We start from the raw sequence: 21,508 nt of genomic DNA, 5'->3' as shown, positions 1-21,508 counted from the left end.
TATTTTTTCTTCTTATTTACAGGCAGATTGTAACTAAGGAACGGTTTGTACAGTTGATGAAGAAAATTGATAGTGAAAACAAGCCGGCACTAATCAACGTACTGTGGATCATTTTGGATACAGATGGTTCAGAGTGCCTAGGTACAGTATCTTACATTCATCTTGCTTCATTTTCACATAAAGTGCAGATGTATAAAAAATGCCTGGATATGACTTTTAAGCATGTCACTTGTTTTTTATGGATGTAATATGCGATCTATGGTTTCTTGCATGATTTGCCAAGCTATTGTTTGGCAGTTAGTATTATTATTATTACTAGCTAAGCTACAACCTTAGTTGGAAAAGCTGGATGCTCTAAGCACAAGAGCTCCAACAAGGAAAATTAACCCAGTGAGGAAAGGAAATAAGGAAATAAACAAACTATATGAGAAGTAAAGAACAATTAAAATAGAATATTTTAAGAAGAGTAACAACATTAAAAGACATCTTTCATATATAAACTATAAAAAGAGACCTATGTCAGCCACCTGTTCAACATAAAAGCATTTGCTGCAAGTGTGAACTTTTGAAGTTGCTCATGAGATGTTTTAATTTAAGATACAGTAATCCTCCTGTGTGTAACATATATGACATAGTGAAGTGCATATGTTTGTATCTTATTGAATTTTGTCAGCTAGCACAGATCAAGCAGCGCACTGTAAACAGTTAGTATACGGTCTCTATCGTCTTTTGCTTTACCTATATTCCTGCTTCTTTCCTTCTCTATTGCTGCCCAACCTCTGTAAACTTTTTCATCAATAGAATGTAGTGTTTGGTTTTCCTCAAGTTACACCTCTGTTCTGAATGACCTTCCCAGCCCAAGTATGGGACCATATGGCCCAAATTCCATAAATCAAATCTCATTATGTTCAAATCATGCTGTATAATTTGTTGGCACTCTGCGATATTCAGGTTTAAGATTGTTTCAATATTTATTGTAAAAGTCTTATCAGGGAAGATAAACAACAGTTTTAAAATTAGCTTGAAATTTTCAGTATATTTAATCAATCTTGTTATTTGTATAACTAAAACCTTTCAATAAAATTACAGATAAAGGCGAATTCTTGAAGTTGGCTGATTTATTGAATGTGGAAGTCATAGAAGTGGTTGACCGAAGGATATTGATTCAAAAGATCTTCCCATCTCTCTTCTTCTCTAAGCCATCGCAGTATCTGTGTAAGGTTGTGAAGCATAGGTAAGGCCTTGCATTATTTGGATTGACCCTTAAATGCTCGGAAGGAATAAATGAAGTCCTTTTTAGTCAAGGATTTTTTTTTTATTTGAATATTTCAGACTTCCTAATGTTTAAGAATTTTTATTGATTTATCTTTGAACTCTTCTTCTCTCCCACCGTTATCCCTACAGTAAGGAGACAGCTACCTGATGCCTCCTCTCCAAAGCCCTCTATCAAAGGCATTCTCTTCCACCAAATGTCTTATTTCAATATCATCCTTCGCCTTATCTGCCCATCTATTCTCTGCCTCCCTCTTGATCTCTCCCCCCTAACATGTTCCTCCCAAGCCCTCCTCACTCCCTCCTTACCATCCATCCTCAACACATGCCCACACCATCTGAGTCATGATACTCCACCTCTGTAATCTTTAATATACCTGCCGTTCTTTTTATTTCATCATTTTCCAATCTTTCAAGCAGTGATATTCCCATAATCCATCTCAACGTTCTCATCTCTGTTTTCTCAAGCTTTGCTTCCTCTTTTCTTCTTGAAGCCGATTGCAGTGTTCCCAGTCTCCACACAAAAAAAGTTCTAGCACTTGGTCTCCACACCTTCAGTCTCCTTGTATCAGGCCCTCACACTCCCAGTCTTCACATATCCAGTCTCCTTATGCTCCATTACTTAACAATCAATCTTTTCATGTGAGGACACCATCCCAGAGGACACATAGTGACAGGACCCCTTGTGCTTCAACTTCACATCACCTATACTTGAATTTATCTAGGGATTCCAATCATTGATCATCTGTTCCTCCTTGTTGATGGCAGACATCACACTACCATCCTTCACATCAAGATTCTACTTGCTCCCGATATCCTTCAATTTGCTGAAACCGAGCCAAGACTTGAGGGTTCTCTTCGGGGACCGATCTGTCTCTAGTGATCCTCTAGCTCATAGAGATCATGTCTCTTGCCATCATCTGTCTTCGAAGCAATCGTTAAAGGGTGACACCTTGAGACCAATTCACTGCTGTGAGGAGTATTGAGAGCCTTCTTCATGCCAGAGTGACTCATCGAAGCTCTTCCCTCTCCAAGGACGTGCTCTCGTCAAAGGCGCCCTCGAGACAGGGCCACGCTCTCTTTCCTGCCTCTCAAGAACTAACTCATCTAGTGCTTCTTTGGTCTTAAATGGAAAGAGCACGGGCCAGCTCAACAACGGAATGCGGACAACGTTCTTCTGTTCCTTCTTCCGCTGAGGAGTATCGATCCAGTTCCTTCACAGTCTATAGCCTTCATAATCCAAAGGGAAGGAAGAACTTGTGGTGGTCCGTTGTGGAGAATTTGACCGTAGGATGGAGACCAGTCATTGAACTCTACTCTGAACAAGTTTGTTCAACAAACTAGGTACAAGCTGTAGACAGTGAGTACTGTACATGTAGCCATAAGGAAAGAAGATTATGCTTTCTGTGGACCTCATGGATGCGTATTTTTAAATACTGATCCATCGGTCTGACAAACAGTACCTCCACTTCATTTTCAAGGGTGTGTACCAATTTAAATCTCTGTGCTTTGGACTGTCTACCAATCCCCAAGTGTTCTCTCAAGTGTTTATTGTTAGTCTCAGCTTGGGTCCACTCAAATGGAATTCGTCTTCTGAGGTATCTCAGCGATTGGCTGATCCTGTCATCTTTGAGGAGGCAGGTGCTCCAGCATCGAGACAAACTACTTTTCTTTTGCCATGATCTGGAGATTGCGATCAATTGGGAAATGTAGTCTTATGCCCAAGAGAACGTTGGAATATCTGGGAATGTTGATAGACACGGTAGTAACAAGAGTCTTTCCATCAGGCGATCGTATCAACACGCAAGGAGATTGTGCAACCATTTCTGATCATACAACACCTTCCGGTTCAACATTGGCAATGTGCACTGGGACACCTATTGTCGTTGGAAAAACTTGTGTTTCACTGGTCAGCAGATACTGATCTGCCCCTCCCCATCTTCAGGTTCCAGTGGAACAAGAAGTGAGGGATGATATCTTGTGGGGGCTGAATGACGAAAACCTCATCTGGATAGTTACACTCAACTCTCCACATCCAGAGATGCTTCTTTTCCCAGATGATCCAAGGAGAGGTAGAACGCATCCTGTGGGATCAAACCGCTTTGGGATCGTGGTCTGGAGAGGAAAAACTCCTTCATATCAGCCTGTTGAGAAATGTGAGCAATGTTTCCAACAGAGTTTGATAGTACACTCATCAATATGGAGGAGTAAAAACACTACAGGAGTGGCCTACGTCAACAACCAGGCAGAAACTGTTTCACAGTCCCTCTGCAAGTTGGCAAAGTAGGCACACACTTGGGCATTTGACAGTACAGTAGACCTGTCAGCAAGGCTCATTCCTGACAAGAAGAATGAACTAGTGGGCATGTTCAGCCTCCAGAGGCAGGTGGTAAGAGCGGAGTGGTCTGTACTACCGAACGTAATGGAAAGGCTTTTGGCCTTTTGGGATTTCCCATCAATCGACTTGTTTTCCACCCGGCTGAACAAAAAGCTTCCAGCATTTTGTTCATCAGTTCCTGATCTGTCTGCATCAATGGAGGGCACCTTCTAACATTCCTGGACAACCTGGATCCATATACCTTTCCTCCCAAGATTGATGTGTGCATCTATACAGTGGGAGCCCCTTGCCAGTGCTACAGAGGGGACAAAAAGCAACATGCCACTTGAAAACTATGGTAATATTAATTTAGTGCTTGTTTGGTACGAAATTGCCCCAAAACGCTACGTTTCTCCTGGATTTGAATTCATCCAACTCTGAAGAGTTAGGTATTATGATCTGAAGGACACGACTTTTTCTGCCTCATACATCGAGTACAGTAATCAATAGGTAGGATGTAGATAATCTCAAATATCAGAATGACCCTGGTGGCTCCCAAGTGGGCACACACCAACTGGTTTCCAGATCTGTTGATGCTCTTCATTAAGGTACCAAGAAAACTACTGTACTTCAATAGCCCAACCTCCTTTGTCAGCCCCTTCTTTTTCCCTTAGTTAATATAAAGCTGTTGTGTTGTTATGAGCTTGAAGGACTCTAGGTGCAGGTAAGCAACTCAACCAAGCAACTTCTATATCCAATTAAGTTTGTATTGAAGTACCGATGTTTGGAATGTATGCAAACCCATTTCTGGTAAATGCCCATACATTCAGACACCTTATCCTTAAGGATAATGATTCTTCAGTGACTGACTACTAGTTCTCTGTTAGAGGTCTAACCTAACACTGAAACATCATGCTCAGATAGTTAAGAGGTTGACAGGAGTTCTGACTTTTTCTCCTCCACAGGACTGAAGTACATTGACATCTGATTAGTTAACCAGCCAATCTTGGTTTTTATTATTATTATTATTATTATTATCATTACTAGCTAAGCTTCAACCCTATTTGGAAAAGCAGAATGTTATAAGTCCAAGGGCTCCAACCAGGAAAATATCCCAGTTAGGAAAGGATATAGGGAAACTTAGAACAGTATGCCCGAGTGTACCCTTAGGCAAGAGAATTGTACCCCAAGACAGTGGAAGACCATGGTACAGAGGCTATGGCACCACCCAAGACTAGAAAAAAATGGTTTGATATTGTAGTGTGCTTTTCTTAGAAGACTTGTTTACCATAGTTAACTCTTCTACCCTCACCAGAGGAAAGTAGCCACTGAACAGTTACAGTGCAGTAATAAACTCCTTGAGTGAAGAATTTTCCAGTTATCTTAGTGTTGCCAGGGGCATGATGAAATAGGAGAATTTGTAAAGAATAGGCCAGACTATTTAGTGTTGTGTAAGCAAAGGAAAAATTAGCTGTATCCAGAGAGGAATCCAATGTAATACTGTCTGGTTAGTCAAAAGACCCAATAACCCTCTTAAATGGTAGTATCTTAATGGGTGTCTGGTGCCTTAGCCAACCTACACCTTCCGAAGGATGATGATTTATATTACGTTTTGGAACAATTCACAAATGTTTAATAATAATTTTGTATTTTACCTAACCATACAGACTTAGTTCTTCAAGTTACACTGGCTACCTCAATCACCACGCAAGTCTTAAGTTAAGGTCAAAGTGAAGCCATGTGTCAGGTGGGCGGGATCTACCTACCACCTGTTAGCCAATTATGTTTACCTCATATTGCTATTAAAGGACTCAGCCTGTATACTTAGGAAAAATACAAATTACTATTTAAAAATTGTGATCTTTTCTTATAAAATCATCACTTCAAATGTGAGATCTCACCTTCCAGTCTTGTTATTTCTCACAGTTCATTAATCAGACACCACAAATACTAACTATTGTAACTGCCTGAGATCTAGTGATCCCCTCATGCATAACATTGCTACCACTTGATTATCGTTTTCTTTATTTATTTTAGGATGGGCTGAAGTATTAGGGACAATAATATCCCTATAAAATGGCTTTTTCAATATTAAACTTACCCGATGATCATATAGCTGTCAGCTCTGCTGCCCGACAGAAAAACCTACGGGCGGAATACGCCAGCGATCGCTATACAGGTGGGGGTGTACATCAACAGCGCCATCTGTCAAGTAGGTACTCAAGTACTCGATGTCAACAAAGAATCAATTTTCTCTCTGTCGTGCCACTGGCAAGACCTACTAAATACGCTGTTACTAACTGGATTTGTTTTCACAACTATTTGGTGAAGTACACTATTCCAGTTTTGAGCTTTCGCTATGCAGGGGTTTTATCTTCATTGCAAAACTTGAACTCGTTTTGGATAGATTTTATTTTGGTGACAAAGAGAGTATGGACTCTCTTTCACTTTTAAATGGCCGACCCTTCCCTTAGACGGAAGTGTGTTTAGGTTTTTAGTAATTTTGCTTAACACGTTATAGATCTTTATATTTTATATCTCTCCGCCTTTATTAGGCCTCTTCGATTAACTTTCCTTTTATTATAAACATATAAAAATAAATTTTTATGTTTTGTTTATTTGCGACCTTTCCTTTTAGTAGGCGGTCCTAACTTGGAACCGAAGTTAATCAACGTTGAGCCCGTTATATCGTATTTAACCTTTAAAGAATTTAAAACTTTTTAAATTTAATGTTTTTTGAAAGAATTTCTTTGATAGTCTCGTACTGTTTTCAAAGATGAACTAACGTTTAGTTTTTTAGTCTACGCAGTTGTTGACGTTCAGGACGTTCAACTTGCGCTCTATCGTTACGATAGAGAGAGAGTGTATCACGGTTTCACTTTGCAGTAAGAGTAAACCTATTCTAGCGTTTCGTTCATTCTTTCTTAGCTTAAATGGTTTAAATTCTAAATTAAAGGAACTTTTTATTTGGAAAACCTTTCAGTTTTTTCCTTTAGCAAATAACATGTTTTGACGATATATAATTGGGCTCTTCTCTCAGGTGCGAAATCTAGAGAGAAAGAGAGAGATAGAGACGGAGGGAGAGAGAGGAGATAAAACGTTTCGTTCAAGCGGGTAACGTTGTTCTCGTTTTACTCTCCTCCCTAGTCGCTGTAGGGGAAGAAGGTAAAACGTTTCTAGGGTTTTATTCTTGTTCCCAGGCTATGTGCGGTGAGAGATTGTAAACGTAGTTTATTTGATCTAGTGTTTAGTCTCTTTCCCAGCCACTGAATTCTTTATCTTTATATATGTTTTCTGTTGCATTATACGACTGTTTTCGCAATTACTACCTTTTAATGAAGGGTAGGATTGCGTGTTTCAGGTAGAAATCAGTAAAAGTTTCGATTTCAGTGAAATAAGTGCAAAACAGAAAATCAAAGTGATAAAGTGATATGCGCAAAGTGTTACAGTGTTGCGTCCGAGGGTTCGTCTGTTCGTGCCTGTCGTTCACCTAGTCCGGGACCTCTTGCAAGCTCCCAAGCCCAGGGGAGAAGTAATGTCGAACGACTTATGGGTTCCTCAGGCCTTGATCAGCGAACAGACGTTTTTCCCTCCGTGGTTTCGGGCGTATCTACCCAAGATCGCCCCACCCACACAAAGACGAGAGAGCCCATTTACTTCTCGTCTGCGGAAGAGGTTTCTCGTAAGAAACCTTGGACCAAGGTCTCGCAGCTTATTAAGTGCAAGTCGGTCCCTTCCGCGCAAGTCCAACGGCCCAGGTGTAGCCACTGGGTCAGTTCGGACTCGCTGCAGTCATCCGACGACTGCACACCTCCCAAGAGAGGCAAGGTGGTACCGCAACAGGCAGTAACTCCGTCTGTTGCCGCACCCGCTGTTTTAGACCCTCAGTCACAACGGACAGTAGCTCCGTCTGTTGCCGCTTTTGTAGACCCTGAGTGGTCTTTACTGCAGTCTATGCGGACTCAGTTAGCTGCGGTTATGCAGGAGTTTCGTGCGGAGAAGGTTAACGCTGCACCCGTTAGCCTACAACCTGCCACGGTTGTGCGCCCAGCTCACGCTGAGGCTGCCTGCTCCCACACTCCGGCTGCGCCCGTTAGCCTACAACCTGCCACGGTTGTGCGCCCAGCTCACGCTGAGGCTGCCTGCTCCCACACTCCGGCTGCGGAGAGGTTGGCGCTGCACCCGTTAGCCTACAACCTGCCACGGTTGTGCGCCCAGCAGACGCTGAGGCTGCCTGCTCCCACACTCCGACTGTGAGAGCTCCTCCACCCATGCGCAGTCGACCCTGCCAGACGCTTGCTGACTCCCACAGACGCACGGAGCACTCCGTTGCCGTGCGTGAGCTACCACAACAACAGGAGGGTGGAGTTAAGCTGCCGTGTTTTGACACGGTGCGTCAGCCTCCGCAACCCACTGTGGTTACCGCCACTCACCCGCAGCAGACTAGTCAGTCAGGAGTTGAGGCTTCCCCACACAGCTTTGGTCGTTGCCAGCTCACAGACTGTCAAGCAGTTACATGACGTTGCCTTCTGGTCTGCTACTAATGCACCAGTGCTGTATGTCCTCACGCACCTGTTGTGGTTGACAGTTCAGTTTTTTGACAGTTCACAGACTGTCAAGCAGTTACATAACGTTGCCTTCTGGTCTGCTGCTAATGCACCAGTGCTGTATGTCCTCACGCACCTGTTGTGGTTGACAGTTCAGTTTTTGACAGTTCACAGACTGTCAAGCAGTTACATAACGTTGCCTTCTGGTCTGCTGCTTATGCAGCAGTGAGACCCTCACTGAGATAACCTAGCTTTTCTCGGACAAGGTTCCTGTGGATGAGAAAGTGCTGTTCTCCCTCCTACTGATATTCCTTTGAGGACTCTGTCATTTGGAGAGGAGCCTTAAGCTGCTTAGCCTCCTATGGACTTTAATTAAAGCATAACAAGGCTTCCAGGGATGGTAAATGGTTCCGCTTCAGTCGCTAACCCCGTCTGTTGCCACAACTGCTCCCGTAGACCCTAATGGGCTTTGCTGCAAGACATGCAGTCCAAGCTTGTGTCCTTGATAGAGGACTTTTTACGGAGAAGAACCTTCTGGCCAACAACCTTCCTACCGGTTGGTTGTGCGCCCTGTTGACACTGAGGTATCCTACTCGCGTCCGCCAGTTGAGGTGGTTCCTCCACCGATGCGACCCAGTGTGGGTTGCCAGTCGCACGTTGACGTTAAGCGACGCTCGGAGGTGGTTGTTGAAGTGTGTCACTAGGAAGACGTTCAACAACCAGCAGAGGTGACTTGTTGTGACGCAGTGCGTCAACCTCAGCAACCCGGTAGGGTGTTGACTGCACAACCCAGACAGTCTAGACAGTTTCGGGTTGACGCTGTACTTCCTCGCGTCCCCATGGTTGACAGTTCACAGACTGTGCAGCAGTACCATGATATTGCGTCCGGCTCCGTCACGCATCCACCAGTGCGACCGGATTCAGCGAGTCAGACGTTGCCCACTCCGTTGCCATTTCCTCATCAGTTTCGGATAAGGAACCCTCTGATGAGGACGTTGCTGAACTAGACGATCAACCCCCAGCCCTGCTATCCATCCAGAAGATGCTGAAGAAGGAACGCTGCCCTGTCAGGCTGTGGATGAGTCTGGTAAGGACACTGTCATCCATGGTTCTTTTGTGTCACTTGGAAGACTACACCTCCGTCCTCTTCTGTATCATCTAGCTTTTCACTGGAAAAAGGACAAGACGCTAGAAGCGGTCTCGATCCCGGTTTCCGGAAAGATAAAGTCTGGTCTGACTTGGTGAAAGGACTTTATCAACCTTAGAAAGGGTCTTCCCCTGACTGTTCAGACTCCCAACCACGTTCTCTTCTCGGACGCATCGGACGTAGGCTGGGGTGCGACATTAGGCGGTAGGGAATGCTCGGGATTATGGAACTCGAGTCAAAGGACAATGCATTTCAACTGCAAGAAGCTACTGGCAGTACGTCTGACCTGGAAAAGCTTCAGGTCTCTCCTTCAAGGCAAAGTGGTGGAGGTGAACTCGGACAACACCCGGCTTTGACGTACATCTCCAAGCAAGGAGGGACCTACTCTCTGACATGGTACGAGATCGCAAGGGACCTCCTCACCTGGTCAACAGGTCTAGACTTTTCACTAGTAACGAGGTTCATCCAAGGCAACTTGAATGTCATAGCAGATTGTCTCAGTAGGAAGGGACAAATAATTCCAACAGATTGGACCCTCCACAAGGATGTATGTAAGAGACTTTGGGCCACCTGGGGCCAGCCAACCATAGATCTCTTCGCAACCTCGATGACCAAGAGGCTCCCAATAGTTTGCTCACCTATCCCGGACCCAGCAGTAGTTCATATAGATGCCTTTCTACTAGATTGGTCACATTTAGATCTATATGCATTCCCTCCGTTCAAGATTGTCAACAAGGTACTGCAGAAGTTCGCCTCTCACGAAGGGACAAGGTTGACGCTAGTTGCTTCCCTCTGGCCCGCGAGAGAATAACTCACCGAGGTACTTCGATGGCTAGTAGACGTTCCCAGAACACTTCCCCTAAGGGTGGACCTTCTACGTCAGCCACGCGTAAAGAAGGTACACCAAGGCCTCCACGCTCTTCGTCTGACTGCCTTCAGATTATCGAAAGACTCTCGAGAGCTAGAGGCTTTTCGAAGGAGGCAACCAGAGCGTTTGCTAGAGCAAGGAGAACATCCACCCTTAGAATCTACCAATCGAAGTGGGAAATCTTCCGAAACTGGTGCAAGTCAGTATCCGTATCCTCGACCAGTACCTCTGTAACTCAAATAGCTGACTTTCTCTCATATCTGAGGAAAGAACGATCTCTTTCAGCTCCCACTATCAAGGGTTACAGAAGCATGTTGGCATCAGTCTTCCGTCACAGAGGCTTAGATCTTTCCAATAATAAAGATCTACAAGACCTCCTTAAGTCTTTTGAGACCACGAAGGAGCGTCGTTTGGTTACACCTGGTTGGAATTTAGACGTGGTACTAAGATTCCTTATGTCAGACAGGTTCGAACCGCTTCAATCAGCCTCCCTGAAAGATCTCACCTTAAAGACTCTTTTCCTGATATGCTTAACCACAGCTAAAAGAGTCAGTGAGATTCATGCCTTCAGCAAGAACATCGGATTCTCATCCGAAATGGCTACATGTTCTACAACTTGGTTTTCTAGCCAAACACGAGCTGCCTTCTCGGCCTTGACCAATATCGTTCGATATTCCAAACTTATCGCATGGTTTGAAATGAACTAGAAAGAGTATTATGTCCTGTAAGAGCTCTTAAGTTCTATTTAAAAACCTTTACGAGGCCCGTCTGAAGCTTTATGGTGTTCAGTTAAGAAACCATCTTTGCCTATGTCAAAGAATGCTTTATCCTATTTTATCAGACTGTTAATACGAGAAGCTCATTCCCATCTGAATGAGGAAGACCAAGCTTTGCTGAAGGTAAGGACACACGAAGTTAGAGCTGTCGCAACTTCCGTGGCCTTTAAACAAAATAGATCTCTGCAAAGTATATTCGACGCAACCTATTGGAAAAGCAAATCAGTGTTCGCGTCTTTTATCTTAAGAATGTCCAGTCTCTTTACGAGACCTGCTACACTCTGGGACCATTCGTAGCAACGAGTGCAGTAGTGGTGAGGGCTCCACCACTACAATTCCCTAATTCCATAACCTTTTTAATCTTTCTCTTGAAATGTTTTATTATTGTTTTGGGTTGTCCGGAAGGCTAAGAAGCCTTTCGCATCCTACTTGATTTGGCGGGTGGTCAAAGTCATTTCTTGAGAAGCGCCTAGATTAGAGGTTTTGATGAGGACCTTTAGTATGGGTTGCAACCCTTCATACTTCAGCTCCTAGGAGTCGCTCAGCATCCTATGAGGATCGCGAGGCTCAGTAAGGAAGACGTACTTAAAAAGGCAGAGTAATTGTTCAAGTCGACTTCCTTACCAGGTACTTATTTATTTTATGTTTGTTATTTTGAATAACTGCTAAAATAAAATACGGAATACTTAGCTCATAATAATGTCAACATGTAATGCTGGTCTCTACCCACCCCCCTGGGTGTGAATCAGCTATATGATCATCGGGTAAGTTTAATATTGAAAAATGTTATTTTCCTTAGTAAAATAAATTTTTGAATATACTTACCCGATGATCATAAATTAAAGGACCCACCCATCCTCCCCAATAGAGACCCAGTGGACAGAGGAGAAAATTGGTTCTTTGTTGACATCGAGTACTTGAGTACCTACTTGACAGATGGCGCTGTTGATGTACACCCCCACCTGTATAGCGATCGCTGGCGTATTCCGCCCGTAGGTTTTTCTGTCGTGCAGCAGAGCTGACAGCTATATGATCATCGGTAAGTATATTCAAAAATTTATTTTACTAAGGAAAATAACATATTTAGAAATATGCAATGGATTTTTATGAAAATATTTATATTTTTTATTCTTTTAATGATATCTTTTGACAGAATAACATATTTATGAAGAATAAAAACCAATAATAAAATCTGCTTTTGAAATGCATATTCCAATTCATTTTCAGGTATTTTCAAATCTTCTTTGATGTGCTGACTTTAGTCAATGCAGTTGTGATTGGCATATCTACCAATTCATCTGAATGGGATGATACAGCCGAGTGGATCTTCCTGGGACTCTTCCTGATTGAAATCATTCTCAAATTATACGTTTATGGTCCAAAGCGATTCTTTTTGAGACTTTGGAATGTGTGAGTAAGGTAGCATTAAAGTTTTATACCATTACTTTAATTCTTTTGTTATTTAAACAATTAGATTAGAGAATTTGTTAGAGATTTTTTGACGTTATGTATTTTCTGGGTCGACCTGTGGCGGCCGGTGAAAAGAGTCCTTCTTATATATCTTTTCTGATAAAACCTTCCAATTATACCAGAGAAAGATAAAAGCATGGAATGCTGAGGTTACAACCCTCGCGCGAGCACCTTTTGGGTGTCATGTATAAAGCAAAGGCGCGTGAAATCCACTATTCACAGGTTGTCTTCCATTTAGTTAATTCCTTCGTCAAAGGGATGGGCCGATACAAAGGCCCTAGCCAACCCCCAGCGCCACACCACCCACGCCAAGACGCGAGCGCCATCTGAACGTCATCCTTCTTTTTGGACTCTTAAGTGTTGAATTTTTTTGTGGTGCTCTCGGTCTTTTTTATCAATCGTGGATTTATTTTGTCATGTCCGAAGCTCCATCTTCACACATTCCAATGTTAAGTACCATAGTTTGTTTTGACAGCTTTTTATAGTACCGGGCTTTTGTTTTATATCCAGTATAGTCTGTTTTATTATTCCCGTCTGGCCCTTCACGGCGGCCATTGTTTGTTCACTTGTTTGGGAATTCATCTTTGTCTGCCCGTTTAGTACTCTGTCACTTAGGTTCTTGGTTAAGTTCCTGGCCTTATGCCTTTAGAACCGTTATTTTTTTTTTTTTCTTTTTTGTATTTATGCGCATGGTACTTTTTGCTAGCAAGTCCAGCCTACGAACGAGATAGCGATCTAGCTTTGTTATTGTTTAGTACCCGCCCCTCCGAGGCGTTCGTCACTCGACTGTGCTATTTATTTTAAGTTTTAGCAGATGCTATTCTTCGATCGTAGTTTTATATGGATGTACATTTTTATTTGATACGTTTATAATAGTGTTGTGTGATTTTTAGTCCTGATTTTGTGTCCAAGAGAGTGAGAGCTTGGGGTCCCCGTTTTCTGTTCGCAGTCACGAGTTACCCCTTTCTCTCGTTTTCTTTCTTAGCTCCGGTGGGTGAGCGGATTTCCCGTTTTCCGTTTTGTGCGTTCAATGGGTTCTCCCTCCCTCACCTCTCCCCCTCTGGGTGGATGTTAACTTACGAGTTATTTATTTTTCGTGACTTTTCAATTGTTAGCGTTATTTTGGTCCGTGTTTCGTCCTCTCCCCGTTACGGCTCGGGAGTAGTTATGAACGTTTTCCACTCCGCCTTGAGTTCTACTCTGCCATGAGGGATTCTCAATGACTTTTGTTCTATTGTTATATTTATAAATTGTTTACTACATGGGACGGGCTTCATATTGTTTAGATACGACCCTCCGGTGGCCCTTACTCCGGTCTCAGGCCACGGCCATATCCACAATAGCCTTTGTTATTACAACTGTGTTTTTATTCACAATAATTATTCAGGACCTTTCTTCTCCCTCCGGCCTCACCGGAGATCGTAAATACGCTTTGCTATGATCTAAGCTTTAGCCTTTAGCTGCGGCTTAGCTTTTTATCTTTCACAATTGAATTATTAGCCACAATTGAATTATTCAGGGCATCTCATTATCCTCCGGCGTCACCGGAGGTCGCCCATACACTTCACACTTATATTTGCCTTGCCTTTAGCTAAGGCTGCTTTATTCAGGACATCTCATTACGCTCCGGCTTCACCGGAGGTCGCCCATACACTTCACACTTATATTTGCCTGGCCTTTAGCCAAGGCTCCGGCTTCACCGGAGGTCGCCCATACACTTCACACTTATATTTGCCTTGCCTTTAGCTAAGGCTGGTGTTTATATTTATTTTAAGGGCATGTCACTGCTTCCCCGACCCTTGGAGGTCGGCAGATTGCTTTAAGTTATTTATCCATATGTCATTAACAGACATTAGGTGCATTACAAATATACAAACAATTGAATATTAAAGTGCCAACAATGGTATGGGGCGGTATCAACTTAAAAGTAATATTCGGTTGTTAGGTCAATGCAATATTGGTGCTTAGGGAATTCAGTGAGTGCCGGAACTCTAGAATAATAGGTTTTTTATCCCCTTATCAGAGTTTCAAGAAACACCAGACTCATGTCTCCTTTCTTTTACAGAAGGCCCGTTGTACTGCTGAAGGATGCCCTGCCTCGTTCAACGACCCCGTTGGGCATGACCTCTGCCGGTCTCATGCACACTGCTCCATTCCCTTTATCCAGGAACCGGGACAGGCCCAATACATGGTCTGGTTCCCGGATTTGTGCTCGCTCTGTTACGAGCTGTCGTCAATTCTACTGAACGATGATGTAAGTGGGTTTTCCCTTTGTTCCTTATTTCTCGTTGGCAGACACTAATATAGACATGAATATGATATACACAGTATATTTTGGAGAGCAAACCCCCTCCTCCATCACTAATCACTGCAAATCTTACAGGCCGATGATGTCTCTCTTCGTTCAGCAAGGGCTACTCTTCGTCCGTGGGTGTCGGGCTTCGGCAGGAATGCCCCGTCTGGCGCACCCTATCTCCTCGATGGGGACATGGCCTCCCGCCTCTTCCCAGGCTCGACTACTGCTGCAGTCTCCCCTGACCTTGCTGCCCCCTTAATTGAAGAAGTCAGGGCTACCATTTCCGTGGAGAACGAACCCCTCGTACCGCTGGACGTGGCGGGTCTGGATATAGACGTAGAACCCAGGGACGAGCAGGTAAGTGGTGCCGAGTTGGTGGAAACCCTTTTCTCTCCTACTCCCTCTCCTACCTCTTCCTTTCTAGGTTTTGATAACTCTAAGGCTTCTCCTCGGGATCCCTCTGCCTCCGTACGACCCAAGGTGAAGCCACTTCGAACTTATAAGACTTCAGCTTTGCCAGTATCAACGTCACCGGTCCCCGGACCCTCGACAGCTCCTGATATTCATATTGCTCCTCGTAAAACCACTACTCCTAAGAAGTCTAAGTCTACCAAATCCAAGAAAAAACCAACGGATGGCTTTCAGGTACCCTGGGCTGATCTCCTCCCTATCGAACTGATCAAAGGATTGGTCAGAGATCAAGTTCAACATCACTCTGGGGCGATAACAGAGATTAAGGATATGATGGCTACTCTGATCCGCGCTGGAACTCAGTTTCCTCCCCCTTCTGCTCCAGACGCATCGAAGCTGCCACCCTTCGATAAAAACAATCCTTGGCGGTTTGCCTTGCATGCTCCATTCGTAGATGGTTCTCTAACTCTGGAGGGCATAGGCACCCGCCCTCTAGAGGACCTGGAGTTCTATCCCCCGGGCCTAGCATTCCCGTTCAATGGTTTTGTACGTTTAAAGGAACATGCATTGGTCCGTATGGACAAGGTACCGAAGGAAACGGTCATATTTCCAAAAGAACAGGCCCAGGCTATCTGGGCCAGAACACTATCAGAGTGGGGGTGTATTAACTCCAAGCTCACCCCACACAAAGGTGCCTACACTATTTTTACGACAGCGGCCTCCATCTCTTTGCCGCTCATAGACAAAGTCACAGAGCTGACTATACAGGCCATCAAGGAAGGCTCTTCCATGCCGGCTCTCAAGGAGACGTACCCCACCTCTTTGCTTATTCCGGGTACCTCGGCAGCCTGGGATGCTGCGGCTTCTACCTTCACGGTGGGGAAACTAGACCCGGACTGTGCCTCTACTCTTTTCTCTGAGAAGCTTCCCAGATTAATAGAGAGTCTTCTCAAAACTGAGTTCGAGACCCATACTAGACTAGCTAGGTCCCTCCAATCCATCACCTCCATGGAGTCCCTAGCATCTCTTTACCCAGAGGAAACGCTGTTCAGAGTCGCCACAAAGAACCAGCTGCTATCCTACCAAATAGACCTCCATGACTTCTGGTCAGCTCGGGTTAGTTGCAGGAAGTTCGTTCTGTCGGAGGCCACCATCAGGCATGAGCCGAACAGACTGATAGCGTCCTCCTGCTGGGGTAAGACCCTCTTCCCTCAGACCGAGGTGGATAAGGTTCTTCAGGACGCAGCGAGGGCAAACCAGAATTTGCAGGTAAGGTGGGGTCTCTCAGCCAAAAAGAGGTTCGAACCCCAGAGACACACGTTCTTCAAGAAGAAGCAGAGGTTTAGTCCTTACAAGACGGCCCGGGGTACCTCGTCCCCACAGTCTTCCGCGGCCTCGACTTCTCGACAACAGGTGCCTCCTCAGCAGGTAGTCTACCTCGCTGCTCCCCCTGGTACACAGCCCAACCCCTCTTGGATGCCCTCACCTGCATACAACCCTGCCTACGAATCCTTCGGTTCCTTTCGTGGATACCAAAGAGGGAGTTTCAGAGGTAGAGGACAGTTCCGCCAACGCGGCGGGCCTAGAGCAAGGGGTTCCCGGGGAGGGAGGGGCCCTAAGTTCACTCCCTCCCAATGATGTGATGCCGGTAGGAGGGAGACTTTATCACTTCCGGGACCATTGGACCTTCAGTCCATGGGCTCACAGCATAATATCAAGGGGCTTGGGTTGGAAATGGTCACAGGGATCCCCTCCTCCACCAGTGACCTTCTTCCAGAGACCCACTCCCATCCTGGAAGAGTACACCGCGGAGTTACTCAAGAAGAGAGCAATCAAGCGGGTTCGATCCCTGAAATTCCAAGGCCGCCTGTTTACAGTCCCGAAGAAAGACTCGTCGGCGTTGAGGGTAGTTCTGGACTTGTCGAAGCTCAACTCTTACATCCTTTGCGACAAGTTCCGTATGCTGACTATCTCTCAGGTACGGACCTTACTTCCCCGTGGGGCCGTCACCACCTCTATCGATCTTACCGACGCCTATTATCATGTCCCAGTAGCTCGAAATTTCTCTCCTTACCTAGGCTTCCGTCTCGGCAAGAGAGCCTTTGCATTCAAAGTCATGCCCTTCGGTCTCAGCATTGCCCCCAGGGTATTCACGAAACTGGGGGAGACGGTGCTCGAGCAACTCAGACACCAAGGGATACAAATCGTCGCCTATCTGGACGATTGGCTCATTTGGGCCCAGTCGCACCAGGAATGCAACAGAGCTACGTCGAAGGTACTCCATTTTCTCCCAAATTGGGCTTCCAAGTCAACCTCCGGAAGTCCCACCTACAACCATCAAGCCACTTCGAATGGTTAGGCATCCGTTGGGACCTCTCAAAGCACAAGCTCTCCCTTCCTCCCAAGAAGGTAAGGGAGATAGCTTCCAAGGTCAGGAACTTTCTCAAACACAAACAGGTGTCCAGAAGAGCTTTAGAACGAATCCTCGGCCTTCTCCAGTTTGCCTCACTGACCGATCTCCTATTAAAAGCCAAACTCAAAGACATCAATCGAGTTTGGAGAAAGAGAGCGACAATACCTTTAAGAGACAAGACCTCGAAGATCCCCTCTGTCTTGAAAATGAGACTACAACCATGGTCCGATCGGAGGAACCTCTCCAAGTCGGTTCCTCTACAGTTCCCCTCTCCACAAGTGACAATTCATACCGACGCGTCTCTGAGTGGATGGGGGGGTTACTCCCAACATCAGATGTTTCAGGGCTCTTGGTCACCCGCCATGAGACAGTTCCATATCAATGTTCTCGAAGCCATGGCGGTGTTCTTGACCCTGAAGAGAATCTCCCCTCCGAGGTCGACCCACATCAGAGTAGTCTCAGACAGCACGGCCGTAGTCCACTGCCTCAACAGGGGGGGGGGGGGGTCCAAATCACCCAACCTTAATCAGATCCTGGTCACTATCTTCACCTTGGCAGCCGACAAAGACTGGTTCCTGTCAGCAACTCACCTAGCAGGAGTCCAGAATGTGATAGCAGACTCATTATCCAGGACGAGCCCACTGGAATCGGAGTGGTCCCTGGACATGCACTCCTTCCAGTGGATACTCAGGCTGGTTCCAGGTCTCCAGGTAGATCTATTCACGACCCGACTCAATCACAAACTCCCATGTTATGTGACACCGAACTTGGACCCTCAGGCTTATGCCATGGACGCATTAACCCTGGATTGGAACCATTGGCAGAAGATCTACTTATTCCCCCCAGTGAATCTTCTACTGAAAGTCTTGCACAAACTCCGCTCCTTCAACGGGGCAGTAGCTTTAGTGGCACCTCACTGGCCAAAGAGCAGTTGGTTTCCTCTCCTCCTCGAGTTGAAACTCCGTCCCTTCCGGATCCCATTCCCCAAACTGACCCAGGTGGTCCAAACTCGGACTGTGTCAGATTCCTCAAGGATAGCCAAAACCCTAACTTTGTGGATTTCATGAAGTTTGCGGCGCGTAGGGACACAAACATTGACCCAGATAATGTCCTCTTTATAGAATCAGACAAAAGGGACTCTACGATTCGCCAATATGATTCGGCGGTTAAGAAACTAGCGGATTTCTTAAGGACTTCAGACCATTCGGTTATGACTCCTAATTTAGCCATCTCCTTCTTTAGGTCCATATTTGACAAAGGCCTAGCAGCTAGCACTATAACCACCATTAAGTCAGCTCTGAGGAAAGTCTTCCTGGTTGGGTTTAACATTAACCTGGCAGAGTCTTATTTCTCATCTATTCCAAAAGCATGTGCTAGGCTTCGACCTTCGGTTCATCCACAAAAGGTCTCTTGGTCTCTAAATGATGTCCTCAAACTGGCCTCCGACACGGACAACGAATCCTGCTCCTATATCACTCTTCTTAGGAAGACTTTATTTCTAACAGCTTTGGCCTCGGGTTCCAGAATCTCAGAACTAGCAGCTCTCTCACGAAGCTCAGAGAACATGGATTTCCTCCCTTCAGGTGAGGTACTTCTTTCACCAGACAGGGCGTTCCTAGCTAAGAACGAGGACCCCCAAAATAGGTGGTCCCCTTGGAAGATTATTCCTCTTCTCCAAGATACTTCTCTATGTCCGGTCACCACTCTCAGGGCCTTTTTAGCCAGGACTGCTACCCGATCGTCTGGCCCCTTGTTTATCAGAGAACAAGGAGGTACCATTTCCATACGTGGCATTAGGCAACAGATCCTATACTTCATTAAACAAGCCAATCCGGGATCATTTCCCCATGCTCATGATATCCGGTCGGTAGCTACCTCCATCAACTATTTCCAGAATATGGACTTTGATGACCTTAAAAAGTACACGGGTTGGAAATCTCCTATGGTCTTCAAACGCCACTATCTAAAGAACTTACAGGCTCTTAAATACCCAACGGTTGCAGCGGGGAGCCTTATCTCTCCCCAGTGATCTTTTGTTCTTCCTTTCATCCATCTCTTCTCTTCTCCCTCCTACCCGCCACTCGCACCACGACGCAGCTTCCTTGGTGGTTCGTTAGCCCTAAGTTTATTACATATTAGGTTAATATGATTGTAACTATTATTGTTTACCGTTGTTATAAGGTTGGGATATTCTTAGCCATGTCAGTTTTGTTGCATGTTTTCCTCTGATACTTGGAGGCTTCCCTGTTATCATGTTTGTTTAACCTTACTCCCACTATGCCCTGTGGCTAGTTTATGTTTTATGCCTACTTACCTTAATTATATATGATTTTCTTTACATGGTGTTGTTTCTCTCCCCTTATTAAATTAGTAGTTATTGTTGGGCTTGGAAGGCATTCTCTGGTACATTTTCACTGGCCGCCACAGGTCGACCCAGTAAAGGGATTTTGACGAAGGAAATATCTATTTCTGGGGAGAGACCTGTGGCGCCCGGTGAAACTCTTCCCCTTTATTTTACACGATCCCACCCTTTCCTTTCCAAGCCATCATGGCCAATACAGAAGGATGTTGTTCAGATGGCGCTCGCGTCGTGGCGTGGGTGGTGTGGCGCTGGGGGTTGGCTAGGGCCTTTGTGTCGGCCCATCCTTTTGACGAAGGAATTAACTAAATGGAAGACAACCTGTGAATAGTGGATTTCACGCGCCTTTGCTTTATACACGACACCCAAAAGGTGCTCGCGCGAGGGTTGTAACCTCAGCATTCCATGCTTTTATCTTTCTCTGGTATAATTGGAAGGTTTTATCAGAAAAGATATATAAGAAGGACTCTTTTCACCGAGCGCCACAGGTCTCTCCCCAGAAATAGATTTTTCCTTCGTCAAAATCCCATTTTTGTACTTGAACACACTTTTATTAATTTTTTTATGTTGATTTATGACATTTAGTGTATTTGCATTCAACCTAACTTGAAAAAAAATCAGAAATCAGAAAGAATTATAACAAGTAATGCATGACTCAAGTATATTACCTACATATTTTTGCAAATTTTTTATGATAATTTAAATAGTAACAACAGTTTGGATAAAGAAAAAAGAGGTTAGCTGACTTATGCTAATTGACATGCCATTAGAAAAAGGAGTAATCATTTACAATGCCTGTGTAAGACCCAAACTAATCAATATATCCAAGACTTAGACTTTTACAAAAGGGCAGGGAGAGGATTCTCCAAAGATGTGATGATAAAAGGCTCTAATTTTTAGCAGGAGTGTGATGAACAGATCTTTTCAAAAGTAAGAAAGTAGCTGAGATATATTCCAATTGTCTGGAAAATACTACTGTAAGAATCTTGAAGGTAGAAATAATATGGTCACATGATGAGGAAGTGGCATAAGACACAAGGCAAAAGTGCAGTCGAAAATAGAGAAAGGAAAAAATCTTCCTATTACCACTTCAGGGGAACCCTTGATGTTAAACCATGACATTATATCTGATTTGCTTTAACATTTCTATTATTTATTGGGGTTGTGTCAACTATGGCATACTTACTTGCTCTTATCAGTTACAACTTATCTAGAAATGTATATATTTTAATCAGTATTTGGTGTATATTGTACTAATTATTTTGATATAGTTGGTACTTTTTATTTTTTATCATTTTCAATTTTTATTTTTTATTTCAATTTTATTTTGTACAACCAGCTTTATATAGAAATAATATCTGTATGATTGTTATGCATACCACTTTTAGATTTTGAAGACTTTTAATGAGTGTCATTCGCAAAGGCTTATTTGATGTACTTGGATAAGTATTTCATATCCAATATTTGTTAGCAATCATGAAACATGACAAACTGCTTTCTCCATTTTTTAGGTTTCTTATGCTGTTTTTACTCCTGTGTTACTTACCAGTTATAAATTATTTCAGGTTCGATTTCGTGGTCATTGGAGCAGCGTTTATAATGGCTTCGGTGGAGGCCGGGATTGGATTGGGT

At 44.4% G+C, this 21,508-nt stretch overlaps 1 protein-coding gene across 4 annotated transcripts in view; it reads left to right on the top strand.

The window, feature by feature from the left end:
* LOC137656672 (two pore calcium channel protein 1-like) overlaps positions 1 to 21,508 on the top strand; it is a 157,264-nt gene that overhangs the window by 75,045 nt on the left and 60,711 nt on the right. For all 4 annotated transcript variants that reach the window (XM_068390852.1, XM_068390850.1, XM_068390853.1 and 1 more), the window contains 4 exons: positions 23 to 141; positions 1,090 to 1,234; positions 12,155 to 12,337; positions 21,442 to 21,506. In XM_068390852.1, the coding sequence (XP_068246953.1) occupies positions 23 to 141; positions 1,090 to 1,234; positions 12,155 to 12,337; positions 21,442 to 21,506 (512 nt within the window). The remainder of the gene's footprint in view (positions 1 to 22; positions 142 to 1,089; positions 1,235 to 12,154; positions 12,338 to 21,441; positions 21,507 to 21,508) is intronic.

The sequence above is a fragment of the Palaemon carinicauda genome, chromosome 17 (genome assembly GCF_036898095.1).
Source record: "Palaemon carinicauda isolate YSFRI2023 chromosome 17, ASM3689809v2, whole genome shotgun sequence".
NCBI lineage: Eukaryota > Metazoa > Arthropoda > Malacostraca > Decapoda > Palaemonidae > Palaemon > Palaemon carinicauda.
This window is presented reverse-complemented; position numbering and strand designations above follow the sequence as displayed.